At 41.6% G+C, this 13,386-nt stretch overlaps 1 protein-coding gene across 2 annotated transcripts in view; it reads left to right on the top strand.

Moving 5' to 3' along the window:
* MAP2K5 (mitogen-activated protein kinase kinase 5) overlaps nucleotides 1-13,386 on the top strand; it is a gene marked incomplete at both ends in the record, with an annotated part of 110,928 nt that overhangs the window by 12,357 nt on the left and 85,185 nt on the right. For both annotated transcript variants that reach the window (XM_079541166.1, XM_079541165.1), the window contains 5 exons: nucleotides 948-1,017; nucleotides 3,949-3,989; nucleotides 4,697-4,764; nucleotides 7,160-7,208; nucleotides 11,728-11,792. In XM_079541166.1, coding sequence (XP_079397292.1) covers nucleotides 948-1,017; nucleotides 3,949-3,989; nucleotides 4,697-4,764; nucleotides 7,160-7,208; nucleotides 11,728-11,792 — 293 coding nt within the window. The remainder of the gene's footprint in view (nucleotides 1-947; nucleotides 1,018-3,948; nucleotides 3,990-4,696; nucleotides 4,765-7,159; nucleotides 7,209-11,727; nucleotides 11,793-13,386) is intronic.

The following is a 13,386-nucleotide window of genomic DNA, read 5'->3' as shown; positions in this document are numbered from 1 at the left end:
GATTGCCGAAGAAATGCGCTTTGTGATGTGCTCTCGATATTTAACACATCGTGGTGAGAGATGTGTGGTTGACAGGCAGTGCATGGGGAAAGGTCTGCCTGCTGCCCCGGGGCCACTTTGCTTTGTCACTGGTCTCACGGTTCTGTGCTCTGTTTGGTGGGTGCTCACTCCTCCTTGAAGAAGGTTGGCTGGGAAAGGTTTTATTCAATCCAAATATTCATCTCATTGCTTAATGCCACTCTTCATCCTCGTGCTACCTTTGGTGTTTTCTGTTTTCCTAAATATTGACGGTTTCAGATGCTTTTGCATCGCTCTTGTCCATGCTCAGCCTTCCTTTAGCAATGTGCTTTCCCTGCAGATTGCTCCCAGTAGAACACAAGTGCAGTAGTCCAAGGTCTCCTGATGGCTGCAGTGGCTTTTCCACACCCTACTGTGCATTAAATGAAAACAGTAAGGGACTGCGTGACTTCTCTGCCTATGTGGCGTGTGGCCCCAGTTGCCCTGGCCGCGCTTCAGCTCTGCAAATTCCTGGATAGCTCGCAGATTCTTTTCTCCCTTGGAGTCTCCTTAATGTCACTTTTTGCTTTCCCTTGGACTATATTTATTTCCTCATTTGACTGGTTTTCCCAGCTTCTCCAGGCATGGCAGCTGCTGTGTTTGCTGTCAATGTTGCATTTGCTCAGACTGCTGCAGCGTGCCCAGGTTTCAGGTGATCCTGAGATGCACATCGTTGAATGAGGAGCAGATTCCTATGCTGCTTGTTGCCACCCTTTGGTTGTGTTCCTTTCATTCCGCTTTGCTGTGTGAGCACAAGTGGTGAGGAAGCATTGCAGAGGCTGATATCTGTAATGGCAGTAAAAAAATGTACAGTGAATTAAACAATCCATAAGTGCACTTACTACTGTTCGTACATTACTGAGTAATCTCTTTTTTTAATCTCTTTGCAGTATTACTCCACTGTAATGGAACAGCAAGTAAATGGACAGTTAATAGAGCCTCTCCAGATATATCCAAGAGGTAATGCTTAACAAATTCTAATCAACAATGATTATATCAGTAAACTGTTTCATCAACAGTTATGTTTTCAAGAGGTTTAAATGCACATAACATGATGTTTACCTCTTAATTTGGATACAAGAATTCATTATTGTGGGGAGTGTAGTGAAAACTACATTTATTGCATATAAAATAGCTAATTTACTGGAGTAAATTAGACTAACAAGATTCAGTTTGCATAGTACATATTTATGTACATTTAAGAAACTCATTGACGATGGTCCTGCTTGTATTCAAACCAAAGCAGATGAATAATTTAATTTTGGGGTGCTTAGAAAGATTGGATTTTTTTATGATTTTCCTATGCATTTTAATATGTTAATCATCCTAACAGACTTGGGGAATGCGACGTGTCACTGTTAAATGGGATCCTGTCTGTCACAGAGGCTCTGTGCATGACATGTTTGAGATCTGGGCAGCTAGTGCACCATCATCACAAGTGCTTTAACAGTTCTCCAGAACAGAGAAAGATGCAATCAGTTGTGCAGGCTGAGGCCATTGAAAAATAGGTCACTCCGTCCTGAACAAAAAATCCGTGGGCAGCTGCCCAGGTTTTTGGGAACGTGCCGCGCTCTCTGAACTCAAGTAATGGTCTAAAAAAAGAGATGAATCCATTACATAATTCCACTGATTCATTCAGATTCTCTCAGTATCCAGTCTTTGAATCTGGCTCTTAATTGATGAAGCAGATAAGCTTTAAATTCTCCAAGTAAATCTCCCAGCAATAAATTAATTGAAATAATTAAAAATTAAACTACTCTCACTTAACTGGTATTATACAAATAATCATACCATGAGTTTCCCAATTAAACATTACTTACAACTCTCTGAAGTTTGAATTGGGCAATTAACCAACACTCTTCTCAAGCACGTGCTAATAAGGTCTCCAAAGGAGGCTGGGCTTCTGAGCTAAAAGAAGTCTGGATGCAAGGGGAATGCAAAGGGGGTACAACTCAGGATCACAGGGTCTGGTTGAGAGCAAATTGAGGATATTTTGCCAGGAGAAGCTCAGTAGCTGGCATGGCTATGTGTGAAAAGGAGCCCTTCTGAGGTCACAAATCAGGCTTAACCTTCTCCTTTGGAGGTAACTGGGTTGTTCCTGAAAAAGCAGCCCAATGGATTCCTGTTCCTTCTGCCAGCTCCTTTGTTTGTTTGCTTTCCATCCAAAGGTGATCTTTGACTGTACAGACCCAGCATTCATTGGCATGCTGATGATGGCCCTTCGCCACCATTGGCTCAACCACGCACCTCTCCCTGCAGCTGGCTTGCCATTACTCCTCTAAATTGCTTCTGAGCAGAGTTGCTGCTTCACCTTGACGCCTCATCATTGACATGCAGCCTTTCTGCTTGTAACTGAAGGCTCTCCCTTTTTAAGAGCTTTCTTCCCAAGCCCTCTCTGCCCTTTCAGCCTTCCTCTGACTTGTGGGGAAGCCTCCAGTAGCTCCAAAAACCCCACAGTCAGCCATCAGCCACTGCCCACCTGCTCTTCTGTCTCATCTCGGCTGTGCTCTTCTCGGTTAATAATTCTGAGGTCTTTCAGGAAGGAAAGCTGTTATTTAGTTTATTTTGTATATTTACATATGTATGTATGTAGTGCATGCACACACAAGTCCTGTCTGTGTTATATACATACATGTACATGTGTGCATACACAGATGTACGTACATGCTCTCACTTTGTGTTCCGTGGAAGGAATGAAGTCTCTGTGTGTATGTGTTCATACAATACCATATGTGATATATATAATTCAAGTGTAAGTCAGAAAGATACTGGCTTCCTAAAATTTAGTTCAAGATGTTGATTTTCATCTCTTGGGGGAAAAATATTACAATATCCTTCTGTGTGTTTTAGAATAGCTCATTGCTTCCTGATTGTTGTTTGAGGGTTTTTTCTGCCCACAGTTCCATACTGTTTTCCTTCTCTAAGGCACACGTGGTAATTCCTAATGTCATTGAAAGGCACGTGGCCCAGCTTGGCCCTAACTGATGTGTTTAATAACTATCATCTGTGTCCTTCTGACTAATAAATAGTTCTGTTTCCTGCTGTCAAAAATGGAAGTGAAATGCATCTGCATCGGAGAAAGAGAAAAATCAAATCCATCCCTCCTCAGACAATCAATCAAAAGTGACAGGCCCTTTAACATGCCATTTGTAGGGCACTGTAGTTTGGAAATGGGAGCTGTCTGTAACATGGAGCTGGGAGCCTTTGTGGCTTTAACGTTTGACAAAAGCACATCCACTGGAAAGGAAAGCGAGGCAGCGTGCAGCTCCGCAGACTCGAAGGAAATGCCTTCTCCTCGAGCAGCCTGCTCCTCTCTGAGCCCAGATGTCACAGTGAGGTGCCACATTTGTACGTCTGTAGCCAAAATGTGGCATTTTGTACAGCTTGTATGCAGTATTTCGTTTCTTGAGGCTCGCTGCTGTTGCCCCGATGTGTTTTTTCCACATTTAGAACAAGCTGTGTTTGACAACATGGCTAATTTATGGCACGTGGCAGCTCGGTTCCTTTAAAACACTTCTTGCAAATATTTCTGTTGAATGTCAGACAAACACAGCGCGTAGAAATACAATGACATAAGATATTGATTTTAATTTGAATTACAAAAAGAATTTGATAATTTAATCCAACGGTTCTCTGAATTTTGATGTGTTTTAAGCAGAAATTAGAATTTATATTACATGGTGTCAGAAAGCTCTTAGCATTTATAAATGCTCACTCCTGCAAGTTAAAAATCCTGGTTCGTAATTCCCACTCTGGGTCTTGGGAGGCACTTTTCAATCATTTCTCTCTGCTAATTTTGGTGTCACCCTCATTTCTTTTTAAAAGATTCATTTTGAGCAAATTTGTAAATGGCCCTGATGTGTTCTACAATTTAGTCAATTACTGTTTCAGCCTGCAAGCCTCCTGGGAAACGGAACATACATGGCCTGAAGGTATGAATTTCAATAATTGTTTCAGTAAAGTTAGATGGATTTGTAATGCTGTGTTCCACTTATTGAAATGTCAAATAAAACTGCACTTTCTTGAGCTCTGACAAGCAGATTTTTTGTGTGAGGATGGGAGAGCGATTCATCTGCTGGGTGTTGGCTGTGGTATCTATATATACAGTTTTAATAAAGATGGAATTGCTTCTTTTTTTTTTTTTTTTTTTTTTTTCAAAGCACTGTTTGTAAGGTTCTTAAATTTTAATATTCAGTTATTAACTGATGTCTGCTGTTAGTTCAAAGAGTTGGAAGCAAAAATAGCGCGTTCATTTGTTCTCAGTGATACAGCGGAGCGTGGGGCCCACGGCAGGGCCATCTCTGGGGTGGTTTGGTTCATCCAGGTCCACAATGACTGCTCCTGAAATGCACAGCACTGCCAACATACTGACGGATCGTGCAGATCTTAAGAATAAATGGTGGGCATCCCATCTCCTTGTGTTTTATCTAGCTAAGTGTGTAAGAGGATTGTATTCTGTGGTCCGTGGGTTGTATAGCCTGCTAACCTACATACAGGCAAGACCTCAACCATCGGCATGCCTAGCAACAAGCTAATTAACCTTCGCAGTGAAATGAGAAATTCATGGCAAATTACAGGTTAATTAGAATAGTGTCCTCTGAACACAAACGACTGATAAAGATTCTTTCCCTGCCTGCAGGTAAATACACGAGCAGGGTCTGCTAATAATAGCAGCTCCGCAGTCTCGGATTCCCTTCCAAGCAATAGGTAAGAGTCGAGAATGGGAGCGTATGGGAGCATGGGTTTTGTTTTCTTTTCTTAAAACAAAATGGAACCTGTGCACAGCACTCACCAGCCATGGGCTTGGTGCTGAGTAACTTTCTCAGTGTGGCAGCTGGGCACACCGAAGCACAGTGGGGGGAGAGGGGGGAAATTAACTGTGACTCATGGACCTTGCTGGGCTCACGTTGCTGGTTGTTAGCCGGGGTTTCTACCAAAGAAATGCATCTGTGCTGGGTGTTTCAGGTGGCTTTGTCCTTTACATAAAGCACTGAGATGCTGTTCTATTTATGGGCTGCTTTAACTGATGCAGCTGTCACTATGCATAGCAAAGTCTGTATGTTCAGGTCTTCGTTGCTTATCTCATTAGGTTTCTTTGGTTTTCAAATTTGATCCCCAGTTTGGTACATTTGTAATTGTGGGGTCAGATTTTGTGAGAACCCGAACAGCTCAGGTGCCCTGTGACATGCAGCAAAGCTTTCAACTCTCTCTCTCTTTTTTTTCCTTTTTTTATTTGAGCCCTGGTTTCAAAACCCATGTTAAGGTCTTAAAATGCAAGAAAATGCTTTCTCCTTTCCATGGGTCTGTCTTTAAACACTGGAGCATGAACTCACTTTTATTACATGAATTGTTACAGGAAGGTGTCACACTCAATATTGATTTTTATGATATGTAATTTTATATTTATACACACACACACATATAATTAAAAAAAAAAAAACCACACAAAAAAAGGAAATAAGGTGTTCTTAAAAGGAAATAAGAAAAATCTGCCTCCTCTGTCTTCTTCACATAAGAGCAGATTTGAAACACGGGAGTAGAAACCTCCAGAGGTCCCTTCCAACCTAAATTATTCTTTGATTCTAATAAGCGTATGCCGTGTGCTGTTGCACTGAGCTGTGCTTCAGCATGGCTTTTATCTCTGAGACTGCTTTGGAAATAAGTGACCAAGAGGAAGGTGCTCAGACACAGTCCTGCTGCTGGGCTGGGAGGTGCAGTGATGGGGCCATGCTGGGACGTGGCTCATGGCCTTGGCAAGGACCGCTCCGACCAGCCCTGCTGCTGCTTGGTGCCTTAGATGCTATCTGTGCCTTCCCAGGGAAAGCAAACAGTGTCTATTGGAGCATCTTTCTGAGCTGCAGTCCTTGTCCCAGTCCACCGTCCTGCTGCACTAAATAAAGCTGCATTCTGTCACTGCCGTGCTTTTGCTTTCAGCCCTTCCTGTACTTTGAGCTTGTTTTTTAAAGTGTGTTGAAAACGAGGCTTCTAGAAGGTTCTTGTCACCTTATTTGGTGGTTAATTGCCATTCCTTTTCTAAAACCTTCCGCACTATGAGTTTTGTTTTTGAAGTAATTGAAAGTCTCTCTTTGTTTCATGTTCACAAATTGTTAGTCATGAAAGATGACAAGATCAACTTATGTTTCCTTGGGAAACTTAATTTTTCTTTAAAGTAGTCGTGGGAACAAGAGGCCTATTAAAGAACAAAGCCACCAAATACGAAATCTGTGTTTTCAGTGTTCTTGTTAATAATGATCTGTGATCAAGACGTGTGTGTGTGCCTTTCAAGAATATATTATTTTGTACTTCTTTTTATATATGTACTTGGGTAATAAGAGCAGAATGCCTCTTTGAGAGCAGTTTTGCGGAGGTGCTGCTCGCAGGCAGCTTGGTGTGTGGAATGCACAAGGAATGGAGATAGAAGCAGAGAAGTGGTGTTTTGGGGCGTGCAGAAGTCATTTGAAGGCAGGGGTAATTTTCATAGCCACCAGCGTGGCGTGTGTCCCTGGGCTTTGTTAGAGGCCTCTCACTTGAAAATAAATACAGATCATTTTACCTAATTTAAGGCTGACGCTGGGGCAGCTTCCCCTAAAAAATAAAGGGGTCTGCAGCAGCCATGAGAGCTGGACTGGATGCACACAGCAATGGGGACTGACCCCCTTCCTTTAGGGACTGGCATCATCCCTTCTGCTGAAATGCTATAGAAATTAGTGAGGTTCTGAAACAAGGTAAGGCAGCTGGAGGCCAGGGGTGAGCCCTGTGTTTGCTTTGTTTTTGAAACATGGTTTGTGAGCGTATCTTCCTTTTTTCCTTTTTTCCTTTTTTTTTTTTTTGAGCTGACAAACAATGGGTTCTATCTCAAAGGACACTGTTGTCACGTATCTGGAAGCACTTGTTAAGGTGAAAAATATATTGATTCTCTCAACTATTAATGCTTTTCCATTTCTACATGGACAGCATCGCTCAGCACTGCTAGTTAAATCTGCTCAGAATGCGTAACAGTGGGCTTAAGCTGGCGCCTTCTTTTCAGTGTGGTTTTCCTTCGTTTTGTGGAGTGAAATGACACAATCATTAAAATTAATTGCTGCTTTTTTTTTTTTTGAAGCTTAAAGAAGTCTTCTGCGGAGCTGAAGAAGATACTTGCTAACGGACAGGTAGGTGCAGTGTGCTGGATCTTGGCTGCATGCACGTCTTGTTGCTGCCTAATGCCATGGTGACTGGCACCCCACAGATAGATGGGGGGATGCTTACTGCTCACTCAGTTGTAATCCGTTCTTTTAATACAGAGCTGGAGAGACCATGCAAACTTTCATGATATGAATGAGTTATGTGTCCTGGTTTACTTTGATTGGCATAGCAATTTGCTTCCCAGTTCTCAAAATGTGCTAATCAGATTTAGCTCCAAATAGATTGAAGTACCTCACACATGTTGCACTGCTGCCACAATTTCAGGGAAGAAAGTTAATCAATTTTGAATAACTAAGTCAACTGCTGGAGTGACCTTCGTATTTTTAGGGCAGTAGATACTTAAATATGGGTTCTTGCAAGGAAGCTGTTTTGCCCTTTATTCTGCAGCTCCTTTAAAAGCAGCAAACAAGCACGCAAGCCTCAGAACAACAACCAAACCGAAGCTGTAGAATGCTGCCTTGTTACTTTCTCACCATGCTCCAGGCATTTGGGTGCTGGCAGCCAGAGGTGGAAGGTTTAATGTAAAAGTTGATGGGCAGGGGAATGTCTTGAGCAAACGGAGCATCATTTCTCACTCCTTTTGAACCGAGCGCCTGGACAGGCTCACATAGTGCAGTGGCTTTAAATATACGCCGTTAAATTAAACTACCTTAGAAGGAGCCCAGATTCTTCAGTAGCAACATAAATATATTTTAATGTTTGTCATAGCGAAAGCCCTTTGATAGCCTTGGAGGCAGGCACCTGTCCGTTGCGATCAAGCTTGCCTATTAGGCTCTATTGACTGAGACATCTGTGTCACTGCAAATAAAAGACTCTTATTGATTTTCTTAACTGCTGTTCACTTCCCCTCCATGTTTCGAAGGCTGAAATCTTAATTATCTCAGATGCGTATTCAGTGCCTTCACACAATGACCTCTCCAAGCCTCATTGGCATTTCATGAATCAAGTAGTTGTAGTTGAGAGTGTCAAGAAGATAAAGGCTGGTCTTCACGCTTGTCCTTCGGTATCACCTGTAACATTATGGTCTAATAGATGAGAGTGCCCCTTTAAAATGTGAGTCTAACAGCCCCGAATTGCAACCTTGCCTGCTTGGCACTGCATCCTTTGAGTACAGCTTGCAAGTGCATTTTCAAGCCTGTCAGCGTTCCTTATGTGTGCAGATGTGGTTTAATATGCACGGATTTTTTTACTGGGTAGATTTATTGATGTTCCAAAACTACAGATAAAGAACGTAATTCTGTGGCTGACTTAAAATGATTTAAGTGCCAGCATGCTTCTGAGCTTTTAAAACGGAATGTGATGGTTGCTCCAATATTGTACCTCCTGACTGGAATATTATTCTGAAGTAGAAATACTGAACATGAGTAAAAGCTATTTTCTTGTGACTGTGTCCATCAGCTGAATTTGGCACTTAACTCATTCTGAGCAACAGAGATGAGTGCACTTTGTGCACTGCAATAGACTGCTGCAGATTTCTTTCCTGCGCAGTAGAATTTGAGAAAGATGTAAGATTTTGGGTTCCTTTCTGTAAGAAGTTACTTAAATCCAAAGAAAATTCAGAGTAAGTTTTAATCTTCTATTTAGCCTGCTCTGCAGAGGTGCACACAATCTGTCAAGAGAAAATGCATCCTGTTCTGCATAATTTGGTCACAGATCAGTTGGGAATAGGTCTCTAGTTATAACCTTAACTTTTCCTCCTTTGGGGAATTACATCACACTTATTGTTACTTAAATGTGGGTCGGGCTGTTATTTTTTATTATTTTTTATTATTTTTGGTCAGTCTCTGCTTTCAGGCATTCACAATGATATCCCTCTCGTAGTTTCCATTTAGGTTTAATAAGGAATTCATATTAATCATTAAAAGAAGGGGACATGATTCTTCAAGATAATCAAATATTGACAGGTTAGAAATAGCTTTCTGCCCAGGTTCATTGATATAGGTGATGTGATATAAATATTTATTTCTTTTCTGTCACTCAGAGTAAATGCCACCAATTGATTCAGCATTGATATAGTGTCAACAGTTCATAAGAAACATTTGACTGGCTCGTGTTTTCCGATTAGTCTCTGCTCTATAAAGTGGGATTTACTAAATCTCTTCAATTGTCTGCTCATAGAGTGTGACTGCTTTCTGAAACCATTATTGCTTCGATTCCTAAAGCAAAGGTATGGCTACAGGACTTTGCCTCTGTCGCCCTCTACAAATAAAATAAGGATTAATTGAGCATTTTGCTTTTAATGATTTACAAGAGGCAGATGCTGATTTCTTTCAAAAACATCAGGCATAAACGAGGGGCATTTTGTTGCTGATCCGTAATTGGAGTCTGGTTTGCTTTTCCATTAATTCCATTAATATTGGCATCCAATCAAACTTGATTTTGCAGCTTTAATATTCCGGCCCGTGCCGTCGAGTTCATTGCTGCTCTGTTATCATTTTGTGATTGAGAATCCAGTTTTCCCAGTCAAATAAATCACGGCACGTTTTTGGCACCTTTATTTGAGCCAGTAAATCACGGTTTCCCTCTGCTCCTCGTGCTGGTGGGTCTCACAGCACCTTCCCCATTGCCCGGTTCTTTGTGGGGAGCCCCACAGGGAAATGTGCTTTCTTCCCATTCAGAAGAAGGAGGAGAAACAGGAACACACTTTATGTCTCTCGTTCTGCTCAATTTATTGCTTACAACTTGCGTAGCTACAAAAAAATACTTCTTTTTCCCCCAAGAAGCAAAGATCCAAGTGTGCTCCTAGCGTGGAGGATTCATTTGATTTCTCCTAAGGGTTTTATTTGTGAGAACGTTGCTGCAAATGTAGGAGGAACGTGTTTGTTGCTACCTCCAAGAGTGGAGGATTAAAGAAAGCCTTAAACAGCAAACGTGCTTTAAATTAATGGCTTTGGCAGCCTGGGAGAAGTTATTTTTAAAACATAGGACCCTGGCACGCATTCTTCACGTATTTTAAATCCTTTCATGAATTACTGCTGTATGAAGTGCCTTAACCTTGGCATTTCAGTGGGCATGTTCATAGCACTTGGAGGTACCTGGCCCAGGTTTAACTACAGGTAGGCAATAATGCAGGGTTTACTTCAGCTTTGAGGTATTTCTATTTTTTGAGATTTTGCCTCATCAGAAGAAAAGCATTGCAGAAAGTGTTTCTTGTGGGAAACAAGCAGGCTCTGTTCAGGTACTGAAAGAACGGAACGCAAGCTTTGGAGTTCAGCTTTCCTGTCCTTATGCTATTTTAAATCAACTAAATATTCCCTTTCTACTGCTAAGAGATGCTGAGTGCTGACTGGGGCATTTCAGCTCATTGCCACCACTTATTTGTTCCAGCTGAAGTCAGGGCAAAGTTCCTCTTATCTCACTGACATCGTGTGGAAGTTGCACCATGGGGTTTTCTGTTGGAAGCCTTTGCCAACTTGTGGTGAGCATTTAACTTGGTATCCTGAAAAATACATGATTTACACAAATAAATTAATGATTTGGTCACATTGCAAGGGAAATACCATTTAAAAATGGGAATTGCCCAGTTATCTGCAGTGAAAAGGCTGTAGAGGAGATCTTTTTGGACTAGAGAATGCATACAGCACAGAACTTACTCTGCTTTAAAGCTCTCTTTTTAGTAGGCATGGGCATTACAGAAAACATCTTCAGTGATTGTTTTGTAAGGTGATTTAGCCTGAGAATCAGTACGGCTGTATTTGTGTGTGGAAAGGTTGAACTTAGTTCTTCATTTGATTGACCATCGAGGTGGTGTTGATAAGCTTTTGTGAAAATTCATAGCAGGAAAGTCACAAATTCCAGCATTTCCAGTGTGTGGTGCTTATACCTGCCTGTTGCTTGAAAAATGGAGCATGCTGCCATATCTGGAAAGGCATCCCAGTGAGCAGAGACCAAAGCAAGTGCTTTGTTTTGTATCTCAAGGAAAACTGCTTTTTACTGGATAGTATTTACAGGCTATTCTTGCTTCTTCTTATTTGCTTTAGTTTGGTGAGTTAGTTGTGTATGAAAATTAACACTGCGAAGTAATCCTGCTGGCAGAACTGTCCTTCAGTTAGCACCAATTAAGCTGATTCCAGAATAAATCAGCAACTTTTCTAGCCACGCTTAAGATGACAGTTTTTCTGTTGGATTGTTTCCATTCACCTCCAACTTTGGCTTTGGTTATGTGCTGTTCTGGAGACCCTTTTCCTATCAGTTATCTGTGACCTGACCCTCTTCAGCTATATTATATCATTCCATTTTGACACCTTTTATCAAACTTTAATGAAATGACCCAGGCAAACAAATTGTCATTAAACTTTCCATCACTTTGTCCCTTGGTATCGTCTTTTATAAATTGGACAGCAAATGTTGTATTGATCTTCTCGTTCTTGCAGCTGAACTTGAAATGACCCAGACTGCTTGTTGTTTATGGCCTAGAGTTGCTTTTCCTTGACATTTCCATCCACAGCATGACATCTCTTTTGTTTTTCTTTCTTTCTTGTGGAGATGAATGAACAAGACATACGGTATCGAGACATCCTCGGTCATGGCAATGGAGGCACGGTCTACAAGTGAGTGTTCAATTTCGTTTAACATTTTTGAAAATAAAATGTGCTTTCCTTTTTATTTTTTTCTCTTCCCCCCATTCATGTATGCAGTGAGATGTAGGTGGGCCGTTGCTGCTACGCAGAAAGGGCAATAAAAGAAATTCTTAATATAAACTTCTTAAGAATTCTCTTTACATATTTACAAGGTATCTGCTTTTGGGCGCCGTGAGGGCTGGTGCATTTTTATAATCTTTTTAATGCTTAGCTTGGAATCCCTCCTGGGTAACAAGTTAATGGTTCACAAGTGGAACTTGAAATGTCCTGAAGCATAATGAATTGCCTTTGGTATTTGCAGTGCCATTACTCTTGCTGGCTCACCACGCCCTGTGCAGCCCAGTGCGGAGTGACACCAGTGGGACGTGGTAACACGATGGCTGTGCCTCTTTCCAGCAGTTCTAAATTAGTAAATACCCCTCTCGCTGTTGCAGTGACTTCTTTCCCCTATGAGAAGCTTCACACGCAGGCTGATGAATACATTAAATGATCAACTCCCCCAAATTTTGGTGGTGAAGCTTATACCCTGCAGCCAATATTAATTTTAATATTGTAAAGATTATAATAGCAGAGAGATAGTTTTCTCGACAGGAAAGTCTTTCTCATGCATAGTGCAAAGTTTAAACTACATAATGTTATATCTGGTACTTAATAGTCTGCAGTGGTGTATGAAAAATATTCCGCTAGGAATTAAGAAATCCATACTTTGTATGAAAGCCCTGAGGGAGTAATAAAGGTTTCCTCCGGAGAGCTATTTACCATATACAGTAACCCAGCATCCCATTAGGATTTTGTTTATACCTTATACATTCTAACTTTGATATTAACATTTTCTAAAAAATGTTTTAAAAGCTACGGTGCATTTAGCTTAATTTGTGATGGGCTGCCAGCATAATAAACAGCCCGCCTAGTTCTTCTTGCAGAAGTTCTATCAGAAGCAGACTTGGTTAACCTCGAAGGGACAGCAGTAGTGTTTGAATGGACTCTTCAGAAATTAAATTAGCCTTGCAGATGGAATGAAGCTCATTCACCTTCTCTTGGGGAAAGATATTCCTAGACCAAGCAACTAGCACAAACAGGGTTCTTTTCTTTACAGTAACATTTGGAGTTGGACTCGGTGACCCGTGTGGGTCCCTTCCAACTTGGCATATTCTATGATTCTGTGATTGTGAGAGAGAGCATTGAACAGCACTGCCCAGCCTGTGATGCCTTGATGTTTTCTGGCTTGGGGAAGGTTCCTCCCCATCCCCATATGCTGCTGCAGCTCCAGCTGTGGATGGGAGTGGGAGAAGTGTGGCCCAGGGGGGCTGCATTCCCTGGGAAAGGCACCTGAGGCCCGTTTAGGGAAAAGAAATATCCCACAAAGGGGGGACCCCTCTTATCCCTCATCATCGTTGCCAAATTTGGCATGACTTTCTTTAGCTACTTAGCTGAAATAGCAGTTAGCAATGTGAAACAGAGCAGCATAAGGATGGCCCTACCAGCTCATACCAAAAGTCTCCTTTGTCCTGCATCTGATGGTAGCCAAAGTCTAAGGAATGTAAAGTAAGGCAAGTGAATGTGT

The sequence above is a fragment of the Tetrao urogallus genome (assembly GCF_951394365.1).
Source record: "Tetrao urogallus genome assembly, chromosome: 11".
Taxonomy (NCBI): Eukaryota; Metazoa; Chordata; class Aves; order Galliformes; family Phasianidae; genus Tetrao; species Tetrao urogallus.
Note: the sequence above shows the minus strand (reverse complement) of the source record. Positions and strands in the feature narration are given on the sequence as shown.